We start from the raw sequence: 12082 nt of genomic DNA, 5'->3' as shown, positions 1-12082 counted from the left end.
AGGATGCATCTCCTTTAAAATGTCATTCTCACATTAGGTTGAAGACTTTTGAGTACAAGGAAAACAGTCTTATTGTATGCCTGCCAATTCTCACGTCCCTTGATATTTCTGTATACTCTTTACTAATTAACTGAACCTCATCAGGAAGACATTAATGATGTTCAGACACTCAAGAGAGACACATAACCTCGGGATGCAAAATACCTCACAGTTAAAAAGAGACCTATTTGACTCAAGAGGGGAGGGGATAAGCAGGGAGTAAGAGAGTACAGGACACGAAAAGCTGCTGGCCAGAGCAGCTGTGCCCAGCTTTTAGACACTTACTGGTTTGCTAGGGTACACGTTAGACAGATGCGTTTTTAGTTTCCCCACGGTCCAGTTCAAGAAGCAGCTAATAGTCTGGTCACTGTATTTCTGATTCGGTGCTTTAATGATGAGGGTCACAGGAATCTCCATCCCATTTTGGTCCATGGTGCCCCCAAAGTCTTACAGAGTCAAGAGGAGCAGCAGTTAAGCTCAAATGAGCTGAGATGGTTACTGCCGGCGCAGCTGGGATGGAGACGGAAGCGAGTGTGTTCTTAATATTCCTTGTCCAAGTCAGTCATCGGGCGATACAAAGGCCATTGCAGGTACCGAGGATGATGGGCAGCGGCGGCGGCGAGGTCTGAGGGCCCGGCCGTGGGTGCAGTTTTCCCCGCCAGGTCCGGGCTCCGCCGGGCTCCGCCGGGCTCCGGACTGCAGAAGGAGGCCCGGGTGAGAGAGAAAGCGGTGAGAAGGGAGGGGTGAGGGCGAGACAGCCCGAGCCACCGCCCCGCCCCCGCCGCGACCCCCAGCCTGAAACGCAACAAGGCCCCTACGCGATGGTCCCCCCACGCGGGTTAGAGAAGGGGACGGGCCGCTCAGGGCGGCCAGCCGCGACAGGCAAGGCTACCTGAGAGATGGCCGCGGGTCCTGCCACCGCTGCCCTCCGCGCCCAAGCACGGCCACCGATCGCACAGTCTGGCCGAGCGTCCTCCGCGGTGGCCGCACCCTTCCTGCTGATCGGCGGCGCCCAGGGTCCGGCCCCGGGTCTCGCGAGGCGGCGCGGTGGCAGCTGGAGAAGTTGGCCGAAGGGCGCGGTCTGCTCTCCGCCCGACCCCTCGGGCAGGGGAGCCGCGGCTCACTGCCGGGTGCGGCCGAGGCGGCGGCAGGTGGCAGGAGGGCGGGGACTGGAGTCCGGGCGCCGGCCGCGAGCGCGCTGGTTTTGTTGTTGTTGTGAAGAAGGTCCGGGTCCCTTTAAGCCGGAAAACCCAGGGCGGAAATGCGTCACGGGCGGCTCGCCCCGGCACGCGGCCCTCCAGGGCCTGTCGGCGCACCCCGCCGCCCGCCGCGGCTGGCTCCCGACACCTTGAGCCAAATTTTGGGTCGCCCGGAAGCCACTGGGGTGCGTCGAGCCCGCCAGAGCAGACCATTCCCTCCGCCCTGCTTCTCCAGAAGCACTTGGGCCTTAGCACTAGCACATTCTGGTTTGACCACACCCCGAAGACTTGGGAAGTGTTGCTCCATCCTTAGAGTTGTCGAATGCTGAATCAGACTTATGCCCCAAATTTCTTGTGTCGACTGTGTGCAAGGCACGGTACCTGGATCTTGGGGGAGGCTTTCAGTTAAACCTAAAGGCTACCTGTAATTTACTTGTGATCCAGGTTAACTTTTCTATGCCTCAGTTTGTTTCTCTAAACGGGGAGGATGATGCCTGCCTGACTGCGTGCTGTTGAGTAAATGAGCTATGTAAACCATTTGGTACAGTTTTGGCGTATGTCAGTTTTTCAACTAAATATTAATTTCATGTCCTTCCTCTTCATCTTCTCAGAAGTTGACAAGTATTTGTTTACTGCAGGTATTGTGTGTTCAGTGAGAGATGAAGACAGATGGCAATGTTATTTTTCTGTTTTATGGCTGAGACGTTGGGACCCCGAAGGTTCAGGCTACTGCCCCAAGCTGACTTGTTCTCTATTCTCTGCACAGGTTTAGGAGTCAGTGCAGTAAGTTAAGTTTGTTAGATGGGTATTTGCTCAGCTCCAGGCGTCCACTTATAGGTGAATACAAGCAGATAATGCAGGGGGCTTTGGAGACCTGGTCTCTAATCCTCTCAGCTTCAGAAGACTTTCAGGAAAGTTAGACCAAGAGGAGATTCTTCCTCTCAACAGCTGATGCAGCAGGATTCCTTACATCCTCTCCTCTACCTTTTTTTTTTGTGACAGGACACCTACCATATCTTAGCTATAAACTCACAATGCACTTCTGAAATAAGAGTGAAGTTTCTTTTATTTCTTGTCATGGAATGAGAACAACTTGCTAGGACTTGTATTTTCTGTAACAGGTCTTTTTCTGCCTTGTGTCTAATCATTATAATAGAACCTTGGCATCCCACTCCAGTATTCTTGCCTGGGAGATCCCATGGACAGAGGAGCCTGGTGAGCTACAGTCCACGGGGTCACAAAGAGTCGGACACGACTGAGCAACTTCACTTACTTACTTAACTTAATTCTAGCTTCAAATACTTTTTCAGACTCCCTTTCATCTAGCAGCAGCCTTTTGACACAATTATAGCCCATAAGAAGAAAGGTGAAGTTGCTACTGGAGCTTCTCGGAGAGTGTTCAGGCGAACATGTTCTGTAGACTAGAGCTCAACCTCGTCCTCTGTCATCCCCTTTTCCTGCCTTCAGTCTTGCCTAGCATCAGGGTCTTTACCATGAGCTAGTTCTTCACATCAGGTGGCCAAAGTATTGGAGCTTCAGCTTCAGCATCAGTCCTTCCAGTGAATATACAGGATGGATTTCCCTTAGGATTGACTGGTTGGATCTTGCAGTCCAAGGGACTCTCAAGAATCTTCTCCAACACCACAGTTCAAAAGCATCAATTCTTTGGCACTCAGCTTTCTTTATGGTCCAATTCTCACATCCATACATGACTACTGGAAAAACCATAGCTTTGACTATATGGACTGTTGCTGGCAAAGTAATACCTCTGCTTTTTAATATGTTTGTCATAGCTTTTCTTCCAAAGAGCAAGCATCTTTTAGTTTCATGGCTGCAGTCACCATCTGCAGTGATTTTGGAGCCCAAGAAAATAAAGTCTGTCACTGTTTCCATTGTTTCCCCATCTGTTAGCCATGAAGTGATGAGACTGGATGCCATGATCTTAGTTTTCTGAATGTTGATTTTCAAGACAGTTTTTTCCCTCTCCTCTTTCACTTTCATCCAGAGGCTCTTCAGTTCCTCTTCACTTTTCTGCTGTAAGGGTGGTGTCATCTGTATATCTGAAGTTATTGATATTCCTCCTGGCAATCTTGATTCCAGCTTGTGCTTCATTCAGCCTGGAATTTTGCATGATGTACTCTGCATATAAGTTAAATAAGCACAGTGACATTATATAGCCTTGTTGTACTCCTTTCCCAGTTTGGAATGTCTGTTGTTCCACGTCCGGTTCTGACTGTTGCTTCTTGACCTGCATACAGGTTTCTCAGGAAGCAGTTAAGGTAGTCTGGCATTCCCATCTCTTTAAAAATTTTCCACAGTTTGTTGTGATCCACATAGTCAAAGGCTTTGGCATAGTCATTAAAGCAGAAGTAGATGTTTTTCTGGAAGTCTCTTGCTTTTTCGATGATCAGACAGATGTTGGCAATTTAATCTCTGGTTCCTCTGCCTTTTTCTAAATCCAGCTTGAACTTCTGGAAGTTCTTGGTTCACATACTGTTGAAGCCTCGCTTGGAGAATTTTGAGCATTACTTTGCTAGCATGTGTGATAAGTGAAATTGTGCAGTAGTTTGAACATTCTTTGGCATTGCCTTTCTTTGGGATTGGAATGAAAACTGACCTTTTGCAGTCCTTTGGCCACTGCTGAGGTTTCCAAATTTGCTGTCATATTGAGTGTAGCACTTTCACAACATCATCTTTTAGGTCTTGAAATAGCTCAGCTGGAATTTCATCCCCTCCACTAGCTTTGTTTGCCGTGATGCTTCTTAAGGCCCACTTGACTTCAGACTCCAGGATGTCTGGCTCTAGGTGAATGATCACCATCGTGGTTATCTGAATCATTAAGATCTCTTTTGTATAGTTCCTCTGTGTATTCTTGCCACCTCTTCTTAAAATCTTCTGCTTCTGTTAGGTCCATACTGTTTCTGTCCTTTATTGTGCCCATCTTTGCATGAAATGTTCCCTTGGTGTCTCTAATTTTCTTGAAGAGATATCTAGTCCTTTGCATTCTATTGTTTTCCTCTGTTTCTTTTCATTAATCAGTGAAAGGTTAGTCCCCAGAATATTGGTTGGTGGTGTTTAACTTGGTATTTGGAATAGGGAAAATAGTTAGCATGGAATGTATATAAGTCAGCAGTTACTTAGAGGCTGCTATGAGCTGTTTGTTCCTTGTCCATGTTGCAGATATGAAAGGGAAATGTGAAAGAACTACACATTTCAGTTACCATTTGCTAAAGACAGTGTGCAGTGAGAGTGTTTATGTACTACTTGTTCATTTGCTAGGTCATGTCAGCCTGTTTGCAACGCCATGGACTGCAGTACACCAGACTCCTCTGTCCTCCACTATCTCCCATAGTTTGCCCAAATTCATGTCTGTTGAGTCAGTGATCCCATCTAACCGTCCCATCCTCTGCCGCCCCCTTCTCCTTTAGCCTTCTTCGATCTTTCTCAGTGTCACTGTCTTTCCCAGTGAGTCAGCTCTTCAAATCAAGTGGCCCAAGTATTAGAGCTTCAGTTTCAGCAACAGTCTTTCCAATGAATAGTCAGGGTTTATTTCCTTTAGGATTAACTGATTTGATCTCCTTGCAGTCCAGGGGACTCTCAAGAGTCTTCTCTAGCACATTCGAAAGCATCAGTTTTTCGGTGCGCCACCTTCTTTATGGTCCAACTCTCACATCCATACGTGACTACTGGAAAAACCATAACTTTGACTGAACAGGCCTTTGTCAGCAAAGTGACGTGTCTGCTTTTTAATACTCTGTCTAGGTTTGTCATAGCTTTTCTTCCAAGGAACAAATGTCTTCTAATTTCATGACTGCAGTCACTGTCTTCAGTGATTTTTGGAGCCCAAGAAAATAAAACCTGTCACTGTTTCCACTTTTTCCCCTTCTATTTGCCATGAAGTAATGGGACTGGATTCCATGATCTTAGTTTTTTTCAGTGTTGAGATATAAGCCAGCTTTTTCACTCTCATTGACCCTCATCAAGAGGCTCTTCAGTTCCTCTTTGCTTTCTGCCATTAGAGCGGTTCTTGTGCTTAGTTGCTCAGTCGTTTCCAACTCTTTGCACCCCTAGGCTGTAGCCTGCCAGGCTCCTCTGTCCCTGTGGATTCTCCAAGCAAGAATACTGCAGTGGGTTGCCATGCCCTCCTCCAGAGGATCTTCCAAACCCAGGTCTCCTGCTTTGCAGGCAGATTTTTTACCTACTGAGACTTTAGAGTGATATCATCTGCATATCTGAGGTTGTTGATATTTCTCCTGGCAGTCTTGATTCCAGCGTGTGATTCATCCTGCCTGGCATTTTGAATGATGTACTCTGCATAGAAGTTAAATAAGCCGGGTGACAATATACAGCCTTGTCATACTCCTTTCCCAAATTTGAACCCGTCAGTTTTTCCACTTTCAGGTGCTTAAGGGTGTAATACTAATAGGTAATACTGGATTTGTGATTTGTTAAAACCAAATCCACTTTAACAATATTAACTGTTTGTTCAATAGACATAACCTTAGTAATTAGTTCAGTAATTCAGAGTGATTTCTGCCCATGGAGTAATTTTCTCTGTTGACAAGCAAAACACTTAAAATTATTTGCAAGTAATAAAATTAATTTCCAGTGTTTGTGAGATATTTATTTCCAATTCTTTTGATTGAGAAGGAGGTCAGCTTGAGAAGCTTATATGGATTCCTGTGAGATTCCACTTTCTTTTAAAATTTTAAAGAAAAGTGCTTATTACCAAGTTTTTCTTACTTGAAATACCTTTCTGGAAGTTAAAATACTTTATGATGTTGAATAATGTAGTTTTCAGTTTTGTTTTTTTATTTTTGATAACCCTCTTGGGAGGAAAGTTAAGTGATGATCTTGCAGTTACAGATTTCAAAAATGGTATTGGCCATCTGGCTTCTGATTCCTTCTATTTCTACTTATACCAGACTTGTCTTTTTCCTTAAGATGCTGTGCCACAAAGCATCTAATCAAATCTCAATCAAATTTATTGTTTAAAAACAAGTGAAATCCTACACTTGAAGCCTAGGAAAATTAGCTCATTTCAACATTGCACTTTCAAAATCTTAATTGGTTCCAGATGTTTGATTATAAGCCATATTGTAGACAAAGGAAGGAAGAAAGCCACACATGCATTAAATGCCAAATGGGTGATTTGAGTGATGGGTCGTTTAATGAATTTTCAGAACAGCCCTGAGAGGTAGTGAGGGCAGTGGAGCTCAGAAAGGCTAAGTGTCTTGCCCAAAGTCACACAGCGAGTAACTTCCAAATAGAATTCTGATTCCTCTGTAATGCACACTCTTTCCACTCCACTGAACTGTCTTATTTAAAGATGTTCATGTATAACAAGACATATTCAGGAAGAAAAGCCTTTCAGGAACAACATGTTAGAGGTCCTCTAGATCAGCTTTCCATGTCCTGCCAGAATCACTTTTCTTGTATTTCTGAAAGGCAATCAGCCAACTTTGGCTTAAACCCTTCCAGGCAGAAGGGGCATCACAGTTTTTACTACTGTATGACATGCTGTTAAAAAGCCATGATTATTGTGAGTTTAAAATTTATAAAAATTGCTATAATTTGTCATAGGCCACTTTTCTCATTTTAACTAATCCAGAATACGTTTTTTTTGTTTTCCCATCTACCCTTTAATGGTTAAATGCTGTCTGCATCTTCTCCAGACTAAATATTCCTAGATCTGTCAACCATCTTTAAGAACAGTTTCCAGATCACTTGAAATATTGACTTACTTTTGAACACACTAGTTTGCATTACCCTTCTCAATTATGGTGTTTATAATGAGCATTTTGACATGTGATTTCCCTAGAATAGTCTTCATAAGGTCACATCTGTATTTCTACTAATTTCTATATTAATATAAAACTTCATAAGCTAGTTTAGCAGTTGGATCTCCTGCTCTTCAGAAACTTATGTGTCTAGTTAATTCTTAGAGTGATCATTTGGCTAAGATTGAAGCCTAATTTCTCTGATAATGTAATCCATTTATTTATGATAATGCTTGGAGAAAATGATAGCAAATGGCATCTCACTGGCCTCTTCTAGGTGACCAGAGGAAGGAAGGAAGGGGAAACCCCTTATATTTTTCACCCTCTAAAGAATTTTGACCTAAATGCATGTATTAGTTATCTATTGCTGCAAAACAAGTTGCCCCCAAAACTGTGGGTCAGTTTTGGGAATGTCTTTGCTGTTGGTTCTGGTTGTGAGTCTCTTGTGAAGTTGCAGTCAGGATTTCAGCTGGCATTCAATTATCTGAAAGCTCAACTGGAACTGGAGGACCTAATTCCAGGGAGGCAAGTTGGGCTGGTTTTTGGTGTGAAGTCTCAGTTCCTCCTGATGTGGATCTCTCACAGGACTGGTTTTGAATATCCCTGCAATGGACAGCTGAATTCCTCCAAAACTAGGGAGACTAGAGACCAAGACTTAAGCAGCAATACCTTTCATAACTTAGTTTCTGAAATCATATGCTGTCACCTACGTGATGCTCTTATTTGGTCACAAAGATCAACCCTGAGTTGGAGGAGGAGAGTAGATAGGAGCATGAATACCAGGAGATAAGAACCAGTCATACTGGAGGCCAGTTACAATAATGTACCTTACCAAAGCATAGCAGGTCATAATGGATACCCTGTTCTTTCTATATGCAGCTACCCAAGCCCAAATCCCAATAACCTGGCAGTTGTTTCACAACTGCTTACCTTTCCTCTGGCATTTAGACTCTCACTTCTCAGAGCTCTTTCACCAATTTCCTCTCCTCAAAATCACAACTATCTAATTCTATTGGCTGGGCTTCCTGGGTGACACTAGTGGTAAAGAATGTCTGCCAATACAGGAGAAGTAAGACATGTGGGTTCAATCCCTGGGTTGGGAAGATCCCCTGAAGGAGGGCATGGCAACCCACTCCAGTATTATTGCCTGGGAAATTCCATGGACAGAGGAGCTTGGCGGGCTACAGTCCTTGGGGTCGCAAAGAGAGGATGACTGAGCACGCACACACACACGCAACTCTATTCGCTTATTTATCAAATGTTTATAAATGTTTTTTGCTAAACGCAAACATAGTTTAACTGAGTTTGGAAATATTAAATTTGCTATACTACATTCAAATAACTTTAAGAATAATTACTAAAGTGAACATGGAGAGTAGTCATTGGCCTAACTTGGGGGTTCTTAATCTGAGTCTAGAGATGTACCCTGAATTATCTATAGTACTGTGTACACGTGCATTTATTCAGAGGGAGAGTCCACAGTTTTTATCAAATTCTTGAAGGGGCCCTTTGTAACGTCTTTCAGAAATACCACCAAATTTAGTCTTCATTGTAAGGTTTTTCCAATTAAAGGAAATGGCTTATTGAACCAATTAACCAAGTTATTGCCTCAAGGGCCCAAACACTCTTCATTGACTATTTTAAGATAATAGAAGTGTGCATGCTTGGCACACCTTATTTTTCCTTTTCCAGCTCTCATCATATTAAGCTTTGTCAGCAAAGCGCACTGGAGGGACACTGGAGGAAGAAGAGATTTCTCTACCTGTGTAGTGTAGTATATTCCTTTAGACAGGCTCTTACAGCGTGTGTGGCTTCTGCAGCCCTCAATTCCAGCAATGTCCTGTGGCCAGCAGTGTGTAGCATATCCCGTGAATAGCTCCTCCAGGAACCTTTTCAGGCAACAGCCATGAGCAGCTTTCCCTGGAAGCCCATCAAATGGCTTCACATGGAGTACCACCAGTACAAAGCTGTCCTTGAACAGCTTCTCCTCAGACCCCTTAGGCAGCTTTGCATCCACAGCAAACTTCTCTGTGAAATGAGCCACAGTTACTGCTCTTCTTCAGGAAGGTCTATCTCGGCCCTAAGGGCAGTAGATGATCACTATATCTGATTTTCCTGTAATCCTTAGAATTCTCTTCATTCCTTACTGCCCATCTCCTTATCAGTTCAATTCCCTGTTATATGTGGTGATTCTTTATATTTAACCTTCTGTGTTCAAAATATTGTTTGACTTCAGTCCCTTGAATGGACCCTAACTGATACAGAATTGGTATCAGTAGTGACCCCAGGAGATAAACACAAAGAATTTGAGGGTTCCTTTGGTCATGTCCTTTGGCTGGGCTCCTCCCTGTTGAAAAGTAAGATGCGGGCATTACAAGTAATCAGACTTTCAGTTGTGGTTAATCTTGAAACAAATGATTGCCCAAATTGTTGCTGCGCACTTGACTGTTAATGGCAGTTAATATGTCTGTAAGGACAATGATATGGGATAAAGTCTTCTGAGTGTCCTTTAGCACTTACAGAAAGAAAATGACAAGCTCATGTCTTTCAACTCTCAGGGCAAGTCACAGTCAACACCACAAAGCCTCTATGATAACTATAAAAGAATCATTTTGTTCTTTCAGGCATAGGGGTGATGCAAAAAAATCAAGCACAAAATTTTATTTTAAGGATCTCTGAATTGTAGTGATAGTTGTACTCATGGTCCCATCAAGTTTTTCACATGACAAATCAGTGGTTACCAGTGGGAGATGGGGGAGTGGGAGGTACAAACTATTGGCTGTAAGATCAGCTACAGGGGTGTATAGTACAGTATGGGGAATATAGCCAATATTTTGTAACAACTATAAATGGAGTGTAAACTTTAAAAATTGTATTAAAAAAATTTTAAGGTAAAAACAGAAAAAAATGAACAAAGAAGAAAGACCAGGATTACAGGGAAAAACAAAATATACTGGGCAAAAAGAAAAAGGGTACCAAGAAAGAGAAAGGAAAACCAAAAGTGGATGCAACCTGCAATTTTTTAATGTTATTATTATCATCATCATCATCATTATTATTACTAAAATAAAGTGGCTAATTTTTAAATGTTTACATAAAAGTTAAAGCATTCAATGGGAAACAACAGAATTCTGAAAATTGGCATGGGGCATCTGCTTTATTAGAGATAAAGCTGATCATCTTGAAACTACAAGTCACTCTAAGCTCCCTGTATTCAAGAGAGACATTTGCCCTCTGGAGACTAGCCTTCCTTTGCTTAAAAACCCTGTGATAACTTTATCTTGGGAAGAGGTCTTAAAAGGGCCTCTTATTCTCCACAGTATACACCATAACCACCCCCTATTGCCCCTAGATCTATTACAGGTTACATCTCAGCCTGCTCCACAGGCACAGGAACACACATTGACCCAGAAAGAAATAGCTTACACACAAAAGTAATTGCAAGACTTAACTAATCTAGATCAGTAGAAACAGAAAGTATATCCTAAGGGTGTTAGACCTCAGAGGTTGAAATATAACACTAGATTAAGCCAGATTTTGGATATAAGTGCTCTTTGTAGAGATTCCAGGTTTAATGTGTTCATGAAGCTGAAGAGAGCTCTCACAATTTACTGATTGGTTGGCTAAAACCTGGACTCAAACTCAACCTACATTTAATGCAGCTGAGATACCAGAGCCACCTACATCATGTAAATAAAGGAATCCAAGGGCCTAGGAAGATAGGAATGTTAAAACTGTATCATGTGTCACCTGCACACCCACCTGCCCCCTTCAGCGTTCGATTAGAAGGCCCAGAATATGCTCACTTCACTAAGGCCTTGAGAAATACATGGGTGAGGGAAGCCCCCACATCCTTGTAAAGCTCTCTGTTGCTCTTTTTGTAAACCAGGCCTGACTAAAGGAGACACGGCCACTGAGATGAACTCCCTAGTCATAGTGCTTTTTGGAAGACACTCCCCTAAAAGGGTGAGGATCTGTTTTGTAGGATTAGAGACCACTGTATGCAGATGAATACCAATTCTTAGCTCAATTGCAAAAATATTTACTGTTCACCCTTTGTAGTAATTGTGTTCAGTTCAGTTCAGTTCAGTGACTCAGTCGTGTCCAACTCTTTGCGACCCCATGAATCGCGGCACGCCAGGCCTCCCTGTCCATCACCAACTCCTGGAGTTCACTCAGACTCACGTCCATCGAGTCGGTGATGCCATCCAGCCATCTCATCCTCTGCCTTCCCCAATCCTTCCCAGCATCAGAGTCTTTTCCAATGAGTCAACTCTTCGCGTGAGGTGGCCAAAGTACTGGAGCTTCAGCTTTAGCATCATTCCTTCCAAAGAAATCCCAGGGCTGATCTCCTTCAGAATGGACTGGTTGGATCTCCTTGCAGTCCAAGGCACTCTGAAGAGTCTTCTCCAACACCACAGCTCAAAAGCATCGGTTCTTCAGCGCTCAGCCTTCTTCACAGTCCAACTCTCACATCCATACATGACCATAGGAAAAACCATAGCCTTGACTAGACGGACCTTTGTTGGCAAAGTAATGTCTTTGCTTTTGAATATACTGTCTAGGTTGGTCATAACTTTTCTTCCAAGGAGTAAGCATCTTTTAATTTCACAGCTGCAATCACCATCTGCAGTGATTTTGGAGCCGAAAAAAAATAAAGTCTGACACTTTTTCCACTGTTTCCCCATCTATTTGCCATGAAGTGATGGGACCAGATGCCATGATCTTCGTTTTCTGAATGTTGAGCTTTAAGCCAACTTTTTCGCTCTCCTCTTTCCCTTTCATCAAGAGGCTTTTTAGTTCCTCTTCCCTTTCTGCCATAAGGGTGGTGTCATCTGCATATCTGAGGTTATTGATATTTCTCCCGGCAATCTTGATTCCGGCTTGTGTTTCTTCTAGTCCAGCGTTTCTCATGATGTACTCTGCATAGAAGTTAAATAAGCAGGGTGACAACATACAGCCTTGACGTGCTCCTTTTCCTATTTGAAACCAGTCTGTTGTTCCATGTCCAGTTCTAACTGTTGCTTCCTGACCTGCATACAGATTTCTCAAGAGGCAGGTCAG

At 43.4% G+C, this 12082-nt stretch overlaps 1 protein-coding gene across 3 annotated transcripts in view; it reads right to left on the bottom strand.

Annotated features, from left to right (window-relative positions):
- HERPUD2 (HERPUD family member 2) overlaps window positions 1–1110 on the bottom strand; it is a 36916-nt gene extending 35806 nt beyond the window's left edge. Inside the window, exons 1-2 of one of the 3 annotated variants that reach the window (XM_052638747.1) lie at window positions 932–1110; window positions 325–735 (exon numbers count right to left, since the gene is read on the bottom strand). In XM_052638747.1, the coding sequence (XP_052494707.1) occupies window positions 325–471 (147 nt within the window). In that variant the 5' untranslated portion in view covers window positions 472–735; window positions 932–1110. Of the gene's footprint in view, window positions 1–324; window positions 736–931 lie in introns of those variants that run through there. The other 2 variants (XM_052638746.1, XM_052638748.1) reach the window with 2 other exon arrangements.
- Between the last annotated feature and the right edge of the window lie 10972 nt (window positions 1111–12082).

This window comes from Budorcas taxicolor, chromosome 4, assembly GCF_023091745.1.
Source record: "Budorcas taxicolor isolate Tak-1 chromosome 4, Takin1.1, whole genome shotgun sequence".
Classification (NCBI taxonomy): Eukaryota; Metazoa; Chordata; class Mammalia; order Artiodactyla; family Bovidae; genus Budorcas; species Budorcas taxicolor.
This window is presented reverse-complemented; position numbering and strand designations above follow the sequence as displayed.